At 39.4% G+C, this 24,020-nt stretch overlaps 3 protein-coding genes and 1 long non-coding RNA gene across 4 annotated transcripts; 2 read left to right on the forward strand and 2 right to left on the reverse strand.

The window, feature by feature from the left end:
* Positions 1-4,678: 4,678 nt before the first annotated feature.
* LOC106087252 (MTOR-associated protein MEAK7) lies at positions 4,679-13,786 on the reverse strand. The gene is made up of 7 exons (XM_013252239.2): positions 13,483-13,786; positions 10,317-10,568; positions 9,929-10,247; positions 9,614-9,868; positions 9,430-9,548; positions 5,213-5,413; positions 4,679-5,150 (listed from the first exon to the last, which is right to left on the reverse strand). Exons 1-7 carry the CDS (start codon positions 13,615-13,617, stop codon positions 5,034-5,036), a joined length of 1,398 nt encoding a protein of 465 aa, XP_013107693.1. The 5' UTR covers positions 13,618-13,786; the 3' UTR covers positions 4,679-5,033.
* Positions 13,787-14,889: 1,103 nt separating this feature from the next.
* Positions 14,890-17,676, forward strand: LOC106086781 (UV radiation resistance-associated gene protein). Its single transcript, XM_013251585.2, has 5 exons — positions 14,890-15,403; positions 15,498-16,664; positions 16,726-16,803; positions 16,869-17,402; positions 17,468-17,676. The coding sequence occupies exons 1-5, from the start codon at positions 14,991-14,993 to the stop codon at positions 17,571-17,573; spliced, it is 2,298 nt and encodes a 765-aa protein (XP_013107039.2). The 5' UTR covers positions 14,890-14,990; the 3' UTR covers positions 17,574-17,676.
* Positions 17,677-17,724: 48 nt separating this feature from the next.
* LOC131995859 (uncharacterized) lies at positions 17,725-19,206 on the reverse strand. The gene is made up of 2 exons (XR_009397655.1): positions 19,150-19,206; positions 17,725-19,090 (listed from the first exon to the last, which is right to left on the reverse strand). It is a non-coding gene; the product is annotated as an uncharacterized LOC131995859 (long non-coding RNA).
* A 730-nt stretch (positions 19,207-19,936) lies between these two features.
* Positions 19,937-21,550, forward strand: LOC106087061 (reticulon-4-interacting protein 1 homolog, mitochondrial). The gene is made up of 4 exons (XM_013251954.2): positions 19,937-20,289; positions 20,357-20,574; positions 20,645-21,256; positions 21,313-21,550. Exons 1-4 carry the CDS (start codon positions 19,995-19,997, stop codon positions 21,418-21,420), a joined length of 1,233 nt encoding a protein of 410 aa, XP_013107408.1. The 5' UTR covers positions 19,937-19,994; the 3' UTR covers positions 21,421-21,550.
* The last annotated feature ends 2,470 nt before the right edge of the window (positions 21,551-24,020 follow it).

Raw genomic sequence — 24,020 nt, forward strand, 5'->3', positions numbered from 1 at the left:
GACACCGGCATCGAATATACGATGCTAGAAAGAGATTTCCTTAAATTCCTTTTTGCCAGTCCAATCATCTCGTATTCCGATACGGGTCGTTCCAGTTTAGATCGCATCAGGTTTATATCATGGAAAAATGCGTCTATACTCTCCCCTGGCATTTGTTTTCTCTCTAAAATATCTCGCATTTCCTCGAAGCAAGAACGCCTAGTTCTGTACCTTTCAGTTAGGGCGTGCCTCAATGATGGCCAGTCGGTAACTGCATTGTTCCGCTGCTGTAACCAGAACCAGTCTAGAGCTGGTCCTGATAAGAGAATATGCACCTCATCCATAATTTCCTCCCATGCCAGCTTGTAATGCTTTTGGAAATACTCTAGTCTGTAGATAAAATCGTCCACTGACATTCCATTAGGGTTGCCTGTAAAGTTCAAGCCAAAACGCTCCACCTTGATGCCCCTGTTAGGCCCCGTTTGACAGATGTTCGGTACCACATGATTTTGTGCACTACCAGGCGCGCTATCACTTTGATAGTTCGGGGGCGAAGGCAGTTGACGACCCGGGCACTTTCCCGATGCATCCCTCCCATTAGCCTCATGAAGCCCTATGTTTGCTCTTACAGTGGTCAAATTGTTGACCGCATCCCCAAGTTTGCCTATAGCCGCATTAACCTTTTCCATCTCTCTACTTATGCCCTCTTGTACCAGGCCTCTCAAATCGTGCTGTGAGTCTTTCACAGTTTCAATCACCATCCCGCGAATCATCTGAGCTATATCCTCCGAATGGCCCCCCATAGCTGCCGCTCCCTGAGGATTTCCAGCAACGTCCATAGGAACAACACCTGCTGACCTGCCTGCGGGTTGAAATGGAATATTAATACTATGCGACATATCTATTATTGACGGGTCTACGTCCTGTGGGCCAGGCATCCTCCCGCCGTCAATACCTTTCACGTATTTGGGTTCTTTCTGAAGTGATACCCTACTCCTATCGAATGCCAAAAGTCGATTTCTTTTGCTTATTCTTTTCCCCTCCGTGTATTCACTCATCAGCAGGAAATACAGCTTTTGGGAACGAAAGTATTGCTCTATAAAAGAATCGGTCAAGTAAAAAAAATTGAGAAAAAAAAATCACTCAATTATTCTCTAAACATAAATATAATGAAAACACAAAAAATGAAATATTTACTAGTTGTCTTATACTAAAATAAAAAAAATATTATTAATATCAATGATAAAGAACGGTGTTAGTACAAATATAAATATAAAAAAATGAATAAATACAAAAACATAAATATAAGAAAACAAATATAAAAAAAATAAATATAAAAAGAAAACAAATATAAATTAATAAATACAAAAAAAAATAAAAAAAATAAAGATATATATATATATATAAAATGTGATGGTTAATATAAGTAAAACACTAAAATAGAAAAATAAAACCAGCAAATAAATAAAACTTTTTTTTTTTTTTTTTTTTTGATTAATATAAAATATTCGAGGAGGTTTACTGAATGCATATTTTCAAGGTTGTGTGGTGGAATGGTCTTCTCTCTCTCTCTATGTTCCTTAAGTGCCCCAGATTGGGCCTAAAAGAGTGTGTTGATAGACTGGACGTTAATCACTAAAATTCAAATACAAACTATTGGAACTGTTACCGCGGCAGTCTTGCTCAATATCTTATTAAGCCAAAAGATCTCGCGATTGTAGGTAACTCGCAATCCACAACATATCTCGTATCAGAATTACGTCAGCTATTGCACTTTTCCCTACACTTAACATTCCGTCACTATGGACACTGCAAAACAAAACTATGGACATACTACACCGGTCATACACAATACAAATCTTTGTTACAAAATAGACGAAACAAGCTATTGCACTGACCCTAGGTAATCTGGAGAGAATTATCCTAATTTACAACCTACCTATACCTAATATTGCACTCAATCCCAATTCAAATCCAAATTGTGGCAGCAATATCAGCAAGATAATTGAAAATGCGATAACCCTCTTGTATCTATTGAACCCTATAGGCTATTGTCAAGTGTCTCGTTGTTACTACACTTCATTATATCGCCGCCTATGCCATTGACCAGCCGCCATTGAAGTGAACACGTCACTAAAGTGCGCCATTTACTGACGCCATTGCTCGCGGCATTTTATCCTTCCATTCTCAATGGTTTGGGCGTTCATTTAAGTTTGGGCGCCATACTGTTACGGCCCTGTTTGTTCGGCACTAAAGTGGCTGCCCGCAGCTCTCGGTTCACTCTCGGGGAGGATTCCAACCCGCCAACTCTAGTCCAAGGGACGAACAATAATGTTTTCTGATCTCGACATATAAAACAAAAAAAAAACGATCATAAACACACTTCACACACTCTTCTACGGCAGGAGCTTGGTGTTCCGCTCCCACACTTCGCCCTCCCTACCATGGTCCTTAAATTCCTGTGACAGTAATGTTATAAGTACCCCAAAATCCACATAATCACTTCACATACCTATCGCATTCAGTTTCCCCACTCACGAAAAAGTATTAGCACATCATTTTTGGTTTTAAAAACAATTATATAAACATATTCACATTTATTATAATAGAAGAAAAGATAAAAATAAACGAGTTACCTATATAATCCTTAACCTACAAATTTTCGTCTAATTTTCTCTAAAAATATCTGGACAAGACGCAAAAACTAAGTCACTAACACCAGATGAGGGGTAATAATTAGACGTGAGCCACTGACTCAGATTTGCTGCTTTTCTGCACACAATAACCTAGATCGATTATCCAGCCCTTTAATGGCTCGCAAATGGTTTCTAATAGACTACCTAAAAGAGCTCTCTTAACAGTCGTGGGAATCGTACGTTTTTCCGATCCAAACAGAACCAAAAATTTTACTTCTGAATCTAGGATATTTAGCAAAACTACACCCAAATCCTACACTCACAAAAAAAAATTAATAAAAGACCTGGTATTAATAACCCTTACAATATATATATATTAACACAAAAAAGAAACCTCGTATACAAGACACGTTGATGGCACAAAACAACATACACAAAAAAAAACTTAACCTAGTTATTTTTATGAACTTCTGTTTTTATTTTATTTTATTTATTTTTCTTTTTCTTATAGTGTTGGCGCGATAACGTACCCAGTGGAGCCTGAGGGTAATTCTGGCAACCCGATCCTAGGCGGTTATGCTCCAGCAAAGAGCTTATGATCACCAGCCTGGACAGTAAGTTACACTTATATCTTATTACCTCACAGGCAGCCTCATTAATTTGGATTCTCTCACAAATAGGTTACTTCTTAAGGTGGACTTATCCAGATTTGACCAAGAATCGGATCCGGGGAGAAACAAAAAAAAAACACCCTGGCCTCCGCTCGTCTGAGCCTGTTGGAGACCAGGAATAACCAGTATAGGTTTTGTTGGGACAATTAAAGGGTAATTCCCCAAAATAATAAATATAGACCGAACACTGATTTATTTCTCCTTACTTCAATGGGGTCTTTATTCTCGTTAAAAAAAATGTCTTTGTCCGTAACACGTTTAACACGGTAACGCTTTTCTTTAAAAAAAAATAACTTCAACTGTCTGCCTTCCTGGATCTGATTCGCGCACACTCAACACTTCAGCAAAAATGTTCGTCACTGCTGCGGTCGCAGCCTTTATAACCCATTGCGAGTGACGCTCTCACTCTTCCCCATCCTTTGCAATCTCTCCCTCCATCCATAAATTCCCATTTCTCCCATTTATTCGCAAATCATTACAGCAACAACTATCGCCGCCATTCTGTCCAAAAACGCAGCGGTGGAAAATCTAGTAGGTCATGGTAACCCTAACTAGGTGGCATCTCCGCTGTACTAAAAACATCTGTCTCGAATTGGGTGGCAAGCCACATGCACAGCTGTCACAGACCACACTTCATTTCCGCCAATTGCCATCGAAAAAGAATACACACAATTGCCCAGCCGAGAAACTACATATCAAAAAATAATATCAAAATGTTCCTCTGGCACTAATATGGCAATTGTGTGTACAAAAACAAGAAACACAGCAATCATTCTGTCATTGGGTATAATCCCAGGCACAGATCTTAATACCCCATCAAAACTGGGTCAGGCCCCCTTCCTCGAAAAATCAGACGCCAGCCCACAAGGATAGGCTGGAGAGGGGATGACGGCCAAGTTCCTAGCAAAGGGTCGCATGGAAACTGTGGCCAAAAAAAAACAACGGCAAAAAGTCGCCAGCTAGCACGCCTCCGCAATACATGCATAAGAAAGCACGCAGTCCCCTTATGCGTGTGTGTGTGTCCAATGGCCGCAGGGCCAGGAATGCCATCGTCAGTCACAGACCTACACGGTCTGTATAGGTCTCCGCACATTCGACGACTTCTCAATAAGCATCACCCCCATTCGGCCCCCATGTCTCCCAATGCCCTGCCGCCCGACTTTCCACCTTATCGCCCATCAATCCGGTCCAGCCCGTGCCGCATATAGAGCAATATAGCCCGGCCTACAACTGCCAACCGCCGGAATCATCTGTTCGCAGGGCCACGAGGCTCAAACGCTGTCCTCCGTTTCCCAGTTGATACGCCCATTAGGGTATCACCCACCGCCCACGCAACAATTGCAATAGTAACTACTGGGCCATTGGCCATGGCAAGAGAAACCTCCACCCGAATATAGTTTAAGAAAATTCGTATGGTATTTTATTGTTTTCAATAAAAGTTAATTGTGAATCTTAGGCGATTATCAATCATTGAGTTCAGCTTATCTTTATGGCTGGTTTCCCTAACACTTGCAAATAACATTTGCCATCCAAAGGAATGAGTACTACTAATACTAGCAAATCTTTTAAAGATTACAATAGCATCTGTCGAAACAAACAAAAAGCACATATACGCCGTTTTTGCGTTATTGTCTTTGGTTAAAACTATCGGGACAGACGAAAGAAACATAATGGGGACAGAAAAAAATTGTAAATCTTAAATTTTTAAAGGAACAACGAAAGAAACAAAAAAAACTTAAGGAGTATATTAAAGATCCAAATCGGGATCTCTTAGGCCATCGGAGTGCATATTACGACCAGACAATTCCAACATGACACGATCCTCAAGATTTTTATCCAATATGGAACGTTTGTTGCCAGCATTCTGTTGGTAAAAACAATCTTCTTAATAATTGTTTAAAAACCAGGTAACATTTAGTGTCTTACCTCTCCTCCCTCTTCATCGCTATCATCGCTTTGTTTGGGTTCGTCTCCTATACCCCAGACTTCAAGATTTCTTATGCGAAACTCTTTACGCTTGCTCAGCTGAGTGTAGTCTTTGAAGGTGGTACAACTTTCACAGCTTTGGCCAACGCCGTATTCACAGTCCAACCAAAGGCCCCAATAGTTAAATTGGCCACCCATACCCTGTAAGTGAACGGAATGAGGGAAAAATTAAAAATAAACATAGAAAAATTTAAACCTTAAGCAAGCTTCTTATGAATATTAAAACCCCTATGCTCCTTAATCCTTATTCGATTTCATTTTCGGGTTTGATGGTATGAGGCCGAGTTTCTCATTCTCCGGTTACAATTTATCATATCGATATTCTTCTGGTTATAAGAACTCGGTTTTTTGAACATACGCTTGTTGCTTATCCTAACGATAAACTTTTACCGGCAGATGAGCCGGTTAGTGACTTGCCGTCCCGATAAATGAAGCTGTTTTTTGTTTACCGATTGCTGCGTAATATATGTTCGCGCACTTATCCAGTAATAATTTGCAAAATTGTAAAAAAAACTCCAGCAGAAATTTGCAACTTCTCATTTACAAAACTCTCCTCCATGTTTTTTTCGCTCTCACACTCTCACTTACTAGAAAACGAACGAACGCGAACGCTCTGATTGGTTATTGCTGCGTAATGTGGCCATATCTTTTAAATTGCCTTAATAGAGTACGAGAAAACCAAATTTGTTAACAGGAGGCTTATTCCCACGACTAATTTATGGTCCAGTTAACTAACACGAACGTCAGCAACTAAAACTCTTTTCTATGTTCTGAACAATAGCATGGATTACATTAAATGCAAACTGTAACATCTGCAAAATCAAATTTGTCCATTGACTTTCCATTAAGGAACAGCGGGGATACATCTCCCATATCAATGAATGCTGTCCTATTAAAATTTAAGATCAAGGATAAGAGAGGCACCATGTTTTATTCCCATCGGGTCCCCGCTCGGGCGCCATGTATGCCGGTATGCACATGCTGTAAGTGTAAGTGTTGATTTGTCTTATCTTGCGTGAATCACGCTCGTGACGGTTGATTCGTGAGTGAGATCTACATTGAATCACCTGATCGTGATTGATTTAAAGATCGTGATTGATTTTACGCAAAAATCGTCAAGTGTCAAAATGCCTTATTTTGCTCAAAAAGCTGTCAAAATGACGTAAAATTGCCAAGTCTGGCAGCCCTGACCACGAGACACTCACGACTGACGATAAAAAAATGAAACTTGATTTTTTGCATGCGTCTCAAACTATAGGGTATTTTAACATATAAATTAAGGCACACTGACACAATAGGAACTGTATGGAATAAATAGAAACACTTTCTGTCTTCAGATGTATAAAAAAGAGAGAAGTGAGTTGTGATTTTTTACATGAGTCGTGCGTTAGTGTGATTGACAAATTACTCACGTGCACAACTCTAATTCAGTCAAAGAGAACTGGTCGCGAATTCTACAAACCAAATTATTCCAAGAAAAAATTACCTAGTCGCCAAACTTAATCTTAGTAGTCATAGACGAAACCAGACGCTCCCTTGTTAACAGGATGTTTGGTACGTACTCGCTTGGGCGCCAGCAGAACCGTAAACAACTATAGTTCAACTACCCCTGTAATCACAAATCTTTAACTTAATTAACATTGAAAAGAAACTTAAAACCAGCACGAGAGGAGCACGCAAAATATTCACGAAAAAATTAAAACGATTGATTTAAGGGCCTTTTAATAGACAGTCTTCAATGCTTGTTATCTTCTAAATTTGGCAAAATGTAAGGTCAAGTCCAAACAGTTCCACCTAAGAAATCAGTCAAATTTGCAAACAACTTGTCTCTCTTGCCAAGCCTAAGAAAAAATCAGACGCCTCTCTTAGAAGAAATCATACACCATAATATTTAGTATTATTTTAAATTTGTATTCTATTTTACGAATTAAATGAAATTTCCAGTGTGCACGCGCATCGGGTTCATGCTCGGGCGCCATTTCATTCAATCAAAATAAAAAGCCTACCTCTGTTCCATCTGAGGAATCACTCAAATTCTCTTAACTAGGTGGTCGCTTCCCCCAAGTGGTATATCCTACAGTCGCAAAACTTAAACGCGCTATTTTATTTAATTAGAGTTAAAAAGTAATACATATGTTGTTGTTGGTGTTTGTTGTACATCAGGCGGCAGCTCTTGCCGATGAATATTCTATTGGGTCAATCTTGTTCGAACAACCGGCTGCCATGGGATTGAAAAGGACTATAATTCACGCTAACTCGAAACACTATCGAAAACATTTATACTGATTTGGCTTTTTTTATCCATCTTGTGTTCGTGTTATCTCCGTAATTCGACAAAGTCTAAAGTCATAACTCAAAAGTTACATATGCGAAATCGCTCAAATTCTCAATCAGTTGGTCTTTCCCACCAGATGATCTACGGTATATCTTACAGTCGTTAAACCTAATCCTCGGCTCATAGTCGATATAAAATGCTCCCGTATTAACAACAAGTTTGAAACTACCGCAACGCGTCTCTGCACGGACGCCATTCAGAGAGAGTCTTAAAGAACTACAATTAACCTACCCCTGTGGTCACAAATATCTAATTTCTTAAAACGAAAAAAAAAAACAACCTTAAAACCATCAGGAGATGAGCACACGAACGAACAAAACGAAATATTTTCGAAAAACTCCACATGATTGATTTCCTGACCCTTTTAATGGACATTTTTCAAGCCGTGTTATCTCCGAATTCGACAAAAGTTCAAGTCAAGTCGAAACAGTATCATTTGAGGAATCGCTCTAACTCTGAACCAAGTGGCATCTCTCGCCGGGTGATCTGCGGTATATGCTTCATTTGCAAAACTTAATCTTCAGCTCATCGTAGAAGAAATATTATACTTTCTCGTTAACGAAACTTCCGAAATTCTCACATCGGGTCCCTGCGCGGCCGCTACATCTCTTAATCAGAGTCATAAAGAACTAAATGTCCCCGTGGCAGCAAATATCTAATAGTAGCATGTGCAAGTTTTTTTTTAATTTTTTCGGATGAGTGTTAGTGTTGGTCAACGTTAAACAGCGTTTAGTGGGAATAGTAATTTATTTATCCTAATGCTCGCGAGTCCTCAAGATTTGCAAAAAGAACTTACCAATTATCGAAAAAAGTCAGAACGATTGATTGCCCAGCCTTTTAAACGGCATTTTTATGTCCGTGATATCGCCTAAATTTGTTAAATCTAATTTCTTAACCTCGTGGTCTCTATCCCCAGGTGATCTACAGCATAGTTAACCTATTAATAGGCATTTTTAAGTCCGTGTTATCTCCTAAATTCGACAAAATCTAAATTTTCAACCAGGTGATCTCTCTCCCAAGAATGTATGTGGTATATCCTGCAGTGAACAATTCTCCTCTTAAGCTCGTCTATGAAGAAATCAGACGATCCCTTGTTAACACGATGTTCGAAATTTCTGCAGTGCGTACTTGTATCGGTTCTTTGCTCAGGCGCCATTTCATTTAATTAGTTATATAGAACTATAAATCGCCTATTCCTGGTCGCAAATCTCCAATTTCTTCAACATAAAAAACTACGTTCAAACCAGTATTAGAGGAGCACACGAACTCGAAAAATTCAGCTTGATTGATTTGTCACAATGGAGGACTTTCACTAAATGCAAATGCAAGGATGAGCAACATTCCGATCCAAGATAACCACATAGGTATGAACTTTGAGCTCCAATTTGTGTTGTTGTTGTAGCAGTGTGTTGCACATTGAGACGGCAGCACTTGCCAATGAAGGTCTCCATCGGGTCAATCTGGTGCGCTTAGCTGCGAGCTACCGGGGCCTTCTACACCTTCCGGACTGCAGTGAGAGGCCGGGAGGCACCGAGAATTTTCTGCACTAAACCTTATGTTTTCCCACAAGGGGTATCAGAGTGCTGGTGAGATTATAAAACTATTTTAGTGGTGTTTAAATTTAAGGAGTATTTCAGCTTTTATTGCACTCTTTACAATAAAGCGTTGATTTAATTGACATCTGCAATAGATTGCTAAAGTCTGTGTTCGATATTTTTTTGTATTGTGTCTTATTCTGTACTGTATATTAGACTGATAAGATAGATTATATAAGTGTGTGCTGTGTCTTGGTTCTAGTCTTAAAATGTTTTGAACAACTTACCAAACCGTTGGGCATTGTCTGTTGGCCTAAATTCAAGTATTGATAATGATCATTATAGCCAGTTGTGTTGAAGCAGCGCATGGCTGGGCTTAAAGTAAAAAGCATAGCACTGTCGTCGCCTAGTAAAATAAAAAATTATAGAAAAATTTAAAATTCTAAATTAAACAAATAAAATTTTAAAAACCTGTAAAATTTGGTCCCAATGCCCATGAGTGTGGCGCATAACCAGCAAAGATATAATGATCCTCATCTTCAATGACCAATAACGTGGGTCCTCTTTTCAACATTTTCCCCAACATGGTGGAGAAACTTTCACCCATGATTTTCGATGAAAAAAGAAAACGCCATTTATTCTGCAAGGCGACAGGCATATTGCTATTGACAAATATAACATGGGGTATATCCAAAATTGGTGAATAATTGGTTCCAGTAGGAAGGCCTGTAGAACATAAAAACTAAACATTATCGTTATCCCACTACGCACAACATTAAAACTTACCTTCTTGTAGCGGCAATATTTGGTTTTTGCTATGATTGCCCAATTTACTTATCTTCCCATTACCATTATAGCCATAAAGAAAAGAGAAAACATTACGCCATATAATTAAAAATGTTGGATTAATCTGTATCCATTTTTCCAATTCATGCACTGAAGCTGATGCTTCGCTTTCATTGTATAGCTGACGTATTAGGCCTTTAGCAAAGCATTGGGCCGAACGATCATTGCAATGATAGCCAAACTTGTGCCATGAATCGAAAGCTGCCGAATTTTGGGATTTCAATATGTGCAAATAGCTGAGTAGTATGGAAGTTATATACTGAAATATAAAAAAGAGTTCAACAAAAGTAAAAAGAGAATCTTCTGTATTTGATGTTGTACAACATACCATTTCCAGTTGTTTCAAATCGACATCATTGGGTGACTTGCCTCCCAAGGATATGTGTATAAAGTGGACTTGTTCATCTAGAGTACCTCGTTCCACAATATAATAGGGTTCGGCATATTTTCTGAATGTTATAGTTCCAACATGTTGGCCATGATGGAGTGTCTTTTGTGGTGATGATTCTGGACTTTGTGTAAAAAGGAAATTAGCAGTGAACTGAGCTAAATTTTTATCGATTATTGATGACCAGGATTCCTAGAAGAAAGCAAAATTAAATTAACATAATTGATTTAAAAATTAATAAACAAATGAAAAATTGCAAATTAATTTAACTTTCATTAGAATTTCCCAACATTTTGATTTTTTTAAGTGCAAGTTTACATAGTAATTTTAAGGAGTCCTGGGGTGGGCGAAATTCTCCAAAATTTTCAATCTCTGCAAATCCACTCCATCTCCAACATGTGGAAAAAGGGTAAAGATTGTCATCAAATGGAAAAACACCCATTCCCACAAAATCGGTGCTTCAATCCATTAACCCCACGTTTTGCAAAAAACTCACAACTCAAATGCCAAATTAATTTAATAACAACGACCCCCCTGATAAAGCGTTCATGGTCCTATTCGTTCACAAGACCCCTTTTGGTATGATCCCAGCAACACACACCCAGGAATTGTAATAGACTATGACCTCCAAAAATTGTTAAAGATTTAGGGCTAAAATAACTCTGGGTTTCGTAGGCAGATTTCTTTCACCGTCTGCAATTGATGGTAGACGTCGACCAAGTACAAAGTGGGAATAGTTGCATTGGTTACATCATCATGTTCTGCATGAGGATGTTGTTAGTTGTTGTGGTTGTAGCAGTTTTTGGGCTTAATCTTTCGTCTGCTTGCTTCTGTTAAATATCCTGATATATCCAGGTACTCTGCTACCAATGTGGGGGTTGTCCAGAGGGATCTGGGTATGAGTACAGTGGTTCTGGCTGGGCAATTAAACAGATAAAGTTTATCATGTGGTCCCAGCTCACAATCGGAACACACATCCTGCCGGTTGGCATCAATCCTAGCTATTCAGGAGTTGAGGCATCTGCCGGATTGTATTTTAGCCAGAACAACCTTGGTTTGCCGGGGGTGCTCAATTTCCTCTGGTCTGATGGGTGGCGGTCGTTCTCCAAAAACATCATTCATCCGGTAGTTAATTACCGCATCTGCTGCCGTGTCTGCATGAATGTTGTACAGACCCGCTTGGTTCCCCTTTGATCCAGACGCTCTCTCTTATAGCGCTGAACCTCTCGTTCCAGATCTTGAAGATCCAACTTGAAGCTTCTGGGCGGTGGATACTTATCCACAAAATGATGACTTGGTGGGTCACAGCGTCCGTGTTGTTAGATATCGTCTCTAAATATATCCATATAGTATAAAAAACAAGTAAAGTAAGTCCTGCCGGACCGAATCTTATTACCTTCTACCATGGATCGCATTTGTCGCGTTCTTTGCCCGGTATCTCTTTATAGGTAAACAAGTACTTTGTCAGTTACCTCTTTATAGGCAAACTAAAGAAGAATTTCTATACTATTGAAGCTATATAACCACAACCACCATATAGGTTATGAATCGATTTTTGCCAAGCTTAGATTGGATCAGATAAGAATTGCGCCTTATAAGGGCTCAAGAAGTTCAATTGGGAGATCGGTTTATATGGGACATGTATCTGTTTATGAAGCGATTCAAGCCTTACTTGGCAGCCATGTTGAATGTCATAGAAAACGTCATAGAACATAATTTCAGCCAAATCGGATAAAAATTGCGATCTCGCAACAAAAGACAAGGTTGCAGATCGGTTTATATGGTATCTTTATCAAAACATGGACCGATTTGTCTCCTGCATATGGAGAAGAAATATGGGTAGTTTTAAAAACAGATGAGGCAGGGCAAAAACTTGTTCTCTTATTAAAATTCTACACTAATAAATGAGTACTTTTGGCAAATATACAACTGTCGCGCTTCTGTTATATTTGAGAGCAAATAAAAACATTGTTAATTATTCAATAAATGTTCCATTAGGTAACCACATGCTTGGCTATTTACAAATATGGACTAGTATTCAGGGAAACATTAGTCATATTGTCATTGTTCCCTATCTACAATTATTTATTTAATGTAAACGAATAAACCATTCCTAAATGGAAGTAGGATGCACACCAATCACGTCCAAAGGGTGAGCCACAAAAGCATTATTCAGCAGTAAGTTATAAACTGAGAGGAACTGCAAGTGTTTTGGCCTTGGCAAAATTGTTTGTATAAAAAGATGACAAGCCAATAGGACACTGTGCACAGAAGATACACAAAAGTTCAGACAGAAATTGGTAAGATTTGCATTAACTTGATAAATAAAGCTATAAAAGAAAGGACAACAGAAACGTATGTATACAGGCTAAGCTGTATCACTTTGGTAGGGCTTTGGCTGTATCAGCTTGTTTGTATAATCTCGGGAAAGCAGGCATATGATAACAAATTAAGCATAGCAAGCTCTGTGAAGAAAGAAAAAGTGTGTGCCAAATGTGGAAGAACACTATGGGACTCATTAAACAATAGTCTTAGCATTATCATTATCATTCTGAGAGTAGATTTATCAAAACCTGTTCTGTATTGTCTGTACCAAAAGATGTGCTCTTGTGGAGCTCCACAATGTAATAGATAAGGTTAACATGGATTTTAAAACAAATCTTACAAAAACATTCTTTGCTGAATACGAGTATCTTATTGTTTCGTGAGTAAACACAGACAGTTACCATACAAACATTTACCCAGCTATATATACTACGTATTATTTTATTGACCATGCCATAATAGTTGCAAACATAGCACTACACACCATCAATCATAAGCCAAATGACCACATCAACAAATTGAAGAACTAAAAAATACTCACACACACACACGCACATAAATCAAAACAACAACAGGACGTGATGGAGTCTCATGACAATTTTGGGTAATACGCTAGGCAGCAAAATATAATAAAAATGCTGTTTTTATTTGGTAGCAGCCAAAGCAAAATGCCCTGGCCTTGCATTAATGCCGATCGCATCGCATCACATTACAATAAATAAACACTCGCCAAAACACAATACATATATTTCCTTCATTTTTTTTATCACTATTGACTTACCACCAATTTATTTTCTGTGATTTTATCGGTATGCCCACTGCCACAAGCTACACGAAAGGAATTTTCCAATATTTTTAGTTCTTCTCCTGTGAAGAGGTCTGTTGATTTCCCCCTTTTGGTCTGTTGATTGCCCATATTAAGGTGAAATATAAAAATGTAATATTTGACTCTTTTAAGTGATGGAGTTATAGGAATGACTACGTTGATTGATAAAATGAAGAAATTGTCGCCGGATCCTCTGATAAGATCAATAATAAACTAAAATAGCTGCTGCCAAAATCGTACGTTGTTACGAAAATAAAGAGAATGGAGGAATAATACTGCACTATCGACCTCTTATTCCTAGTCATATGTTTAATATAGAAAGTTGCCAACACTTAATGCAAATTAGTGAGAAGTAATAAAGCAGGGTATTCTGTTCAGCTTTTCGAGTGGAATGTTGTCAAAATTCCATATAAAAAAACGTCGGAGAACCGCTGGAGAAACCGCAAAAAAGTTGTACAGTGAGGAAAAGAGCGAAAAAAAAAACGTGGCAACGCTCAAACAATTGCCGGCAACATTTTCGAAAATTTTAAAAAGATTTTTCTGAATAATGCCGTTAACTGATACATATCACACCCCTAAAATTGACAACATAAATTCCGTGGCGAAACTATTTAAGGTGGTTTAATTTATACAACAACCACAAATCATGCGGTGCAATCCGCCATCTTGTCATCAAGCTGATCAATGTTTTGCCACACAGTGGGGTTTAAGATTACCATATAGCTAATCTTGACAAAAAGTTAATAAATAATAAAATCAGGTACAATATTTACCATAAAAAAGCCTTTCTCACCAGTAAAAACTATACCTTAACTGATAGGAAAATATAAAAAGTAAATACATAAAATTCGCCAATTCAACACCAAAATGTAAAAGTTGGTTGCTAGTTGAGATATGCAGCATTTTTTGTTTTTTGAGCGGAATGCTGTCAAACTCCATATAAAAAACTTCAGCGAGGAGTAGGCGGAGAAGTAGTGGACTGCTTTTAGTGAGGAATATGGAATACAAAATTCTAGTGGTAACACCTGAAAATTGAGAATACAATTAGTGCAGATAATGGCTGGTATTGTTGATTTTTTACTGTTGAAAACCACATGTTTTTCGAGATTACTTTTTCGAATACTACGAAAATAACAATAAAAAATAACAGTATTATTACAATTTTACCATAAGTAATGAGGGAATGTCCTGCTGAATGAAATCAGCAAATTTTGCTTTAAAATCTCTTATCTACAAAAGTGTTTTTTCCCAAACCCTGCCTTGCTTGTAACAATCAGCTGACCAAGTATGTGATTGGCAATTCGAAAATTTCCATAATTATTTATCTGGCAACAATGACCATAATTTTTGACATTTAATTTTGCAACAAAAATAGGGATCTGCATTGTATTAATAAAATATATATGTATATATATTCCATAATAATGTGTCTTCTGCGTTGAAAAGTCATTTAATAGGACATTATGAATATAAGGCCTCGGTGCCGAGAATGGCTGCCTCTGAGCACACAGCAGTTGCGATTGAGAAATCTTCAAGCAATTCAAGGCGTAAATATTGAGGTGGTGAACAGCAGCCAGAGTCCTTGCTGTTGCACCTCTCCAACGACAATATCATCCTGCAGCAAATGTCCCGAGAAATTGGTGTATTACACTTTACACGATCATCCGGAAAACGAGGCCTTTTATGAAAGTGAAAAAATACCATTGCGTATGTATTTGCCACTGAAATGGGCGGAGATTCAATGTCTGTCAATGGTAAAGTCCAACGCTAACTGTGTTTGCGTTAAAGTCTGGCTGTGGACCAAGAAATCGGAACTGAATAATTTAGATGATTTAGTCGATGACAAAGAATATGCCGACAAAAAGGAGCCCATCAGGTAAAGATATCAAGCATTGAAAAACAAAAACAACTATCGATTGTTTTTGTTACATTTAATACCTTTATTGTTCTAATAATTGTTGTTGTTGTAGTGCCTTATCGTTGGAATTTGCCAAACTGAGGAGGCCAAACAAACCTCCTGGTAAATTACTTTTTAGTTGGGGTATTTTCTTTTCGGGTCTCATACCTCTATCACTGAATTGTGAGGCAAAATGTGGAAACAACACCCTTATATTTCAAATGAACGACGAACTATTCGCTTCGCCTGACAATTTCACCACGGAAAACTTAAGAGAACAGCTGGCCATGAATTATGAACGCTATTCGGCCAGTGTGCCCAAGTGCAGTATTCCAACTCCTGACGAACTTACCATCAATTCACCACATGTTAGTCGAAGCTCTAGCCCGGTAGCTGTTGATTGGCAAAGAGACTTGCTGCGAATGTCTCGCACCCGTTATGCCCAGTTGAACTGTTTACGCTCTGAAGTGAGAGCCAGCTATGATTTGACTAAGTTATTAAGATTACAACAACTACAAAGACAACGATTGCAAACGCAGAGGGAGAGCATAGAATTGACGGCTGACATTAAGCGTTTGAGTTTAAGATGCATAACCAAAGAACAATTATTACGAAAGCCCCGAACGACTTCGATTGGTTTATCAACTTCATCATCAACTGCCTCTCAATACCATTCCATGGGACGAACTTTAAGTCTCTTATTAGCAGAACAACAAAGCATTGATCCTCATCAATTGTTGCGAGCTCAAGAGCTGCAACGACAATTAGAGTCCTTGAAAAGTAGACAAAGACTTTTGCAAAGTGCCCAGGATACTTTTTCCAAACGCATTACCCAATTGCGTCAACAACTAACAGCGGCCACAACGTCTAGACAACAGTTGCAAACATGGCTAGGTGGTAGGAAACGTAAGTTAAACGATGACAAGTTGCATTTGGAAGACTTTTATATAAATCAATTGGAGCGAAGACAAATGAAACGTTCTATAGGAGAACAGGTAGATAGGCGCATGTCCTCTTTATGCATAGAACTGAAAGAAATCTATCCAATTGCTGAATGTATTGGCCTCTATACCATATGCGGAGTGCGTTTTCCCTCGGTGGAGGGCTACGTATACGATTCCAATAATCCCAATAGTGTGTATATATCTGATAATATAACACCAATGGCCATAAGCGCCTCGTTGGGATATGTTGGGCATATAGTTCAAATGATATCGGTGATAATAAATTGTCCTTTAAGGTAAGGCAAACACCATATGCGACACGACATGGTTCTTTATTTTTTAATTTTCTTTTTCAAGGTATCCCATAATTCATGAAGGTTCACATACCCGCATTAAGGACATTGTGAGGGATATTCCTCCTTACGCTTCAAGAGAGTAAGAAAATGCCATTAAATAAATTCCTTAGCCTAGGTGTAGTTTTGTTTTCTTTTTTTTATTAGATATCCCCTGTATAGCCGCTCTTCCATTCCCACTAAAGCTGTTAAATATGCTATAAGTTTGCTTAACTTGAATATAGCTCAACTGAACTATAATATCACCGGCAAAAGCTGTGATGTACGTTGCACCATCGCAAATTTGTTACACATTTTCAACATCTTCGCTGAAATCCAACAGAATAAACATCAAAGGCATTCACACACACGAACGCTACCACAAAAACGTTTGTCGATAACAGAGATTACCAACGAAATTGATGGCCACCAGCTGCATGAAAATTTGAAGCACTCCATCAAAAACGGCGAAGACTATTCATTATCTAAATCTCATTCATCGGTGGACATGAATCATATGCAGCCCCCTCCCCCACCGACTCTTCACCACCACCACCATCTTCATCATCATCATAATCATAGTAACAAAATAAACACTTATCCATTAACTACTGAAAATCTAACCACCCATTTGAACTCCCAAACAATTCCGATTGACATAACACTGGAACGAAATGTGATGCTAAATAATAACCAACAAAGGTGGGGTTTCTCACTTTATTTAATTTTTTGACAAAATTTTAATATGTTTATTAAATTATTTCAAGGATTTGTCGATCTGCCGGCTCTTATACAGATAGTGAAGACGAAAGGGATTGCCGTTCGGCTTCAGACTCCAACTTAACGCTGCAAACCCATAGCGGTCATATTTGAAGTTAATCTTTATGTGATATTGTATTCTTTGTTCTTTATTTTTTTTTGTTTTGTTTAATCTTTCTTTCACATGCCCCCCAAAACTATAGTTATAAAAGCTTTATTTGCTTTTTATGTTCTTAATATGCAAACGAAGAAAAAAAGTAATAAGTACATTTGTAATATATTGTATTTTACTCTCAAAAACTTAATAACTTGATTGTATTTATAGCAAATTTATGGTATTAAAAAATATAAAATTTAAAAATACGTCTACCATGGTGGCAACGATAGGATGTAACCCCAAGCCGGATATAAGGCAACAAAAATGAAGTGGATCTTAAAAAGTTGTGTAAACCATAGCTTGCTCTCCGAACGATTGAAATTTGTCGTATATGAGAAGAGAAATTAGACATTGAGGGGGTCCGAGACCATTGTCATTTAAATTTTTCCCATCGATATACCATTTTATGGAGGCCACCGTAGCGCAGAGGTTAGCATGTTCGCCTTTGACGCTGAGCGCCTGGGTTCGAATCCTGGCGAGACTTGAGCTTAAAACTTAATCGGACTGCACTCATTGATAGGTGAGAAGTTTACCCCTGTTTCTTAGTCGAATGTTCATGGGCAAAATTTGCAATATATATTATTTACGAAGGATGGGTGCTAAGTGCTTATAAGAATATAATTTCGAAAAGTTTTTTTGTAGATTTAAAATTTTGAAAATAATTTAGAAAAATAAATAGTTTAGGAATAGTTTATATAAATACTGAGTGCCTGTGATACTCGATATGCAAGGCGTGTTATCGGCACCTTTAAAAAATCAATGGCCATAACGTACGGTCTTATGGACCGCAACGAGCTTTCGACCTTTGGAGGTTGGAATGTGGATACAACAACATTCCGGTTTATATCAGATAATTGGTTGATTAAACGCGTTTGGTAGCAACAAATTCTGGTTTAGTTGTCATATGGCAACGCGACTAATATTTAAATTTATGTATGACAGCTATGTCAGTTTTTGTCGATAATACTGTTTCTGGCAAGGCAAAACATTATTAAAACTAGAAAATTCAAATGGAAAGTCTTTAGAGAAGAAAACATACAAGATTTATAAAATAATATTAAGGCTGTGCTTATCATGCTCTTTTTATTCCAGTTGAAATCTATTTTCACTGGTCATCCAAGGAGCTGGTCTTTAACGAAATGGGCATGTGCCAGCCGCGACAATAATAGAAGAAGTCTGGAATCTCCTGTTTCTCAAACTTCGGAAACTGTGTTAATCTGCTGGGGCTGAAGATGCGGCGTGACAGAATGCTACATATGGCGTCGCTGTTTATATATCTTGTTGATGGGGTGGTTGTCGTCGTGTTACCGAAAATTCAATCCTGGCCTGGGAGTAATACGCATTTTGCATTGGTGGGTTCAATTGGGATGACTACACCCAGGTAGGAGTTTTCATTCAGTTCCTTGGAGTTTTGGAACGCTGAAGGTTTTGTGATGGGTGTAGCGTATTTCGGGAGAATGGACGACAGGTCTGTCTGAGGGAAAACAGATGATTGAGCTACATGCCTAAATAATAGAAGCTAATGTAACTTACCGAAAACAGAAAGTAGAAAGGCCCCATGAACCTTGAGGATGTCAAAATATGTCGACTAAATAGGTCACAAGTAGGAGAAAACGTAAACAAAAAAAGGCATACATTGAGTATGTACTGTCAAAAATTCAAAAAATTGCATAACGGCTGATCGCTTGACACAGCCTTATTAAGTGAATACTGGTTGAGCTAATAAAACAGGTTTTATCAGTGTAAACTTAATTTAACGTCACTATAGCACGCTTTATCAGAAAGCTTGTGTGTACGAGTCATCGTCTCAATCACATTTTCGACGTCATTATCTGGTTCATAAAGGAGCGCACTCCTATTATTTCAATTGTTGACAAAATTCTCAACTTCTGTTGATAATTGTCAAAAGCATTGTAGTTTTGGCAATCCAAACAAATGTTTTTGGCCGTTCATTCTTCTTAAAATATTTGAACAGTTTGCATGTCGAAACAATTAAAGGTGGTCTCATTTGTACAACAACCACAAATCATATTGTGCAGTCCGCCATCTTGCAATCAAGCTGATCGATGTTTTGCCAACATACACAAAGAAATTTGTGTGCGTGTGTGTATACGTATGCGTACATGAGCAGATAATATGCAAGAAAGAAGATGACAACAAAGAGAATACAAACAAAAATCTGACATCTTAATACCGTCAAATCTGGCTGGCTGTTAACAGCTGTTTGCGACAGACCACCTTTTTAAATCCGCCTTGATCAGTTTGGCAACTGATTATTACCTTATTTTTTATCTACCTTGGTAGATGAAACGAACAACCCTGCATACAGCGCCAGCTGATGTGAAACAAAACAACATAACATTAGTTTTTTAAACAAAATGCTGCTTAAATCTTTAAAAGGATTGAGGAATCTGCCCAACAGCGTTCGGCATGTGGCCTCAGCCACTAAAAGCTATTCGGCGGTAGCTTATGATCCAGCTCATACAAAAGATGTTGCCGCAGTGGAGCCAAAATCCAGATTAAAAATGAAGGGTTGGCAAATTCATAGTTACGGAGACATTGAAGAACTTCAGCTTTCCCATAAACTTAAAATGCCACAGATAAAACAGGCAGATCAGTGTTTGGTAAAGGTTTTAAGCACTACAGTCAATCCCATCGATGTTGCTATGCTTGGTGAGTTTGCACTCTAATCTCTAGAAAGGGATAATTGAATTGAAGTTTTTGAATCATATATTTCTAGGTGGCTATGGAGCAACTTTGTTGAGTGTTATGCGTTGTCAAAGCGACTCCATAGAATTTCCCTTAACTTTAGGGCGAGAGTTCTGTGGTGTTCTAGTGCAGAAGGGTATGAATGTAAACAGTTCCAAATTACCTTTGGGCCAACGAGTATGGGGAGTAGTGCCAGTGCAATCCCCGCAAGGATCGCATGCCGAATATGTAACAGTACCCCAATATTGTGTATGATTTGTTTACTCCGCGACAAGACTTATATCACTACTTTAATAATTTCGATTTGTATATACCATAGTTAACTGCTGCCCCGGTAAATCTTAATGACGAAGAAGCGGCTTCTGTTTTGTATGCCGGACTAACAGCCTGGTCTGGTCTATATATCACAGCAAATGTGGGTGGCCTTTGTGGCACTATTTCTTCAACTGGTGGTCACGGCGGCTCCAATAAACGTGTTTTGGTATTAGGTGGTTCTGGTAGCGTTGGCTCATTGGCCCTACAAATGCTAAAAGCTCAAGGCTTTCAACTTGTGGCAACATGTAGTGAAGATGCACGAGAGTTGGTACAAAATCAAGGAGCCGATGTTGTTGTTGACTACAAAAATCCTGTAGAAATGGAAACGTTGCGTTCATATGCCCCCTATGATGTAGTGCTCGATTGTAGTGGCCAGGGGCCTAAGGGTGCCGAACTTTTGAATTTCAAATATCAACAGTATGTAACATTTTCATCGCCGGTTCTTAAAAACATTGACAGTTCAGGTATGTTTTTGGGACTATTGAAAAATGTTGGCAATCTTCTAGAGACAAATGTCAAATCGTTTACCGAACAAAAGGGTTCCGTTAAGTGGGGATTCTTCACTCCGGCGCCTCAAGGCATAGAATTTTTAAAGCAATTAGTGGAACGACGAAAGGTTGGTTAATTGTTTGCTTACTTTTGGAGTTGTGTTGCTAATAATTTTTTTTTCAGATGCTTCCTCTAATTGAGTCCACTTTTAAGTTCGAACAAATGCCAGAGGCTTTTCAAAAAGTTAAAAATGGGCATTTACGTGGCAAAGTGGTGGTTAATATGCAATAGATAATACGCAGGATTTTTTTTTGGCAGTTGTTATATTATTTATTAAACTAGTGTGATATATGTATCGATAAAATCAATAAAAGTGGGTGGTTGGTTTGTTGTCCACTATCTTTAAAAGAAATAATTAAAATCGTGCAGGAGTTTTTTTTTGTATCCTAAAACGGAGGCGAAAGGCTGATAAGGCGTTAGGAAAAAGCTTGTTTATGCAATCTGGATAGAAGAACTGTTGTTGCGACATTTGTATGGGGAGATGGCGATCCTCGTCAAGCTTTTATAGGCGAGCAAGCTCGTTCCGGTCTATACGACCGATCGGAAATGCAACCACTCCATGCAACGGTTACACCTCACCGACCGATGGTGGAGGCGGTTCTGACAAACCGAACAGAACCAGGGTTAAAGATTCTTTTCAATTCCGGCACGGACCAGAAGCGTACGGAGAGGGGACTTCGGATTGTGCCTCTCCCATGACGGATAATAGGACCAAAACGTACGCTGAGGCCTTCGTGATACACCATTCCGTACATTATAGACCCATCTCGACTGGTGATAGTGACCCCAACATGAAGTGCAGGGGGATGGGAGTCAGGTCCAGTACTCCCGAGATAGAGCTATACAAGCTGTGACCCAGTTAATGGCCTAGCTTACAAGCCCGATATAAGTGAGCTTCTGTCTGGCCATAATTGTCTGATTCTAGGAGACTTTAATGCACATCACGTTTCATGGCATGATGACCTAGGTAACGACCAGCGGGGCATAGCTTTGGCAGAACAGATTGAAGGCTCCACGTTTTGCACGGTGAATGAGGTTGCCTCCACTAGGATAATAAGGAGTTCGAGCAGCATTGTATCCCCTGATCTCCTGAGTGACCTAACCTGGCAAGCCGTCATTTCTTTGGGATCAGACTACCACCCCATAATTCTCACCATCGACCGACCATCCGACTTCATAACCTCTGAGTGCCAGACGTTTCTCAATCAAAAAAGGGCGGATTGGGCCGGCTGCAGAGAATACACTGATCGCCGTGTCAGTGAACTGACACCCACCTCAAGGTTGTTCAACCGTCAATTTATTGTGCATGCCGAGGAGGAGAGCCTTTCGTCGTATCAGTGGTCTCCGATCGATCCGATCGAAGTTACGAATGCCATCCGTGGCGCCTAGTCATTGGGACCCGACAAGATCTCTACAATGATGCTGAAGAATCTGGATCTACCTTATGTCGAGTACCTTACAACTGTCCTCAAACTGTCTTTTAACACTCTTATAGTACCCCTTGTCTGGAAGATAGGCTACTGAAGCCTGGAAAGGACCAGAGTAAGAGGGAGTCATACAGTCCGATCTCCCTTCTCCCATTAGTAGCCAAGACGCTTAAGGGACTACTCCTCCCGAGCCTCGCTGTTGAATTGCCATTCGCCAAGCATCACCATGAATTTCGAAGACTGCATAGCCCAACAACTGCTTTGCATGCCATCACCGCACACATTTCACTTGGCTTCAATCCGCCCAGGACGGTCCTCGTGGCACTGGACCTATCGAAGCCATTCGATACGGTCAGCCATGTCAAACTGTTTGAGGACATCGCCAATACGTCCCTCCAGCCAGGCCTGAAACTCTGGGTTGCGAATTATCTGTGTAGTCGCCAGTCATTTGTGAAATTTAGGGATACGAAATCGAAACAAAGTAGAGTAAAACAGGGAGTTCCCCAAGACGGGGTAATATCTCAGGCACTGTTTAACCTCTACGTAACAGACAAAGAGACAAGAGAAAAAGACGAGGGAGAACGCAGATAGATGTCCAGTTTCGGGAAACACTTGGCGTGGCCACTATGGGTAGCGTCCATCCTACCCAGAATTGATTCCCCATTTCAAGGATCAGCGATTTCCTGTTTGGAAAAGTATTCGGACACATACTCGGACCTTTGGCCTCTGCAATCCACAGTGCCAGCCCTCATTCGCTTGGTCATCGTAGAAAACGTCCGACCTATCAAGAAGCTCATACAGCATAATTTGCGTTCATCAGATTTCCATTCCTGACTAGCCCGTCGGCCGCCTTGTTCCCTGCAGAAAAGCTCTTTGCATCTTTTAGCCAGCCTCTATCCTACGTGGCCTTACGCTAGAGCTTTAAGCGCCACCTGCTTGTGTAGGTATATCGTGGAAGAAACCTCAATGCATTTTCCGGCACGGGATAGCTGTGAGCACCACACAGGCTGGAACATTGAGGTCCGATCTGTGTGGTTTTCATTGCTGTGACGAGAAAGTTAGCTGCGAGCTACGGGCGTGTTCACCGGTTGCGGATAGTGGAATGCTCCATACGGAGTAGCTCTAATGGCAGTAATGGACACTCAGCGGTATCTAGCGGAGAGTCTTAGTGAGAGGCTGGGCGGCACCGGCTCTTGCACAAATACCGAGTGCCTATGACGCTCGATATGACAAGGCGTGTTATTGACGCTTTTAAATAACCAATGGCTATCCTGTTCCCGACGCGATCGGTCCTTTGGTCCGGAACGAGCTTGCTCATCTACAGGAGCATGACGAGGATCGTCACCTCCACAAAAAACACAACGACCAATGCAAATAATCTGCGGTGCCGCATATAGGATTCCG

This window comes from Stomoxys calcitrans, chromosome 3 (assembly GCF_963082655.1).
Source record: "Stomoxys calcitrans chromosome 3, idStoCalc2.1, whole genome shotgun sequence".
Classification (NCBI taxonomy): Eukaryota; Metazoa; Arthropoda; class Insecta; order Diptera; family Muscidae; genus Stomoxys; species Stomoxys calcitrans.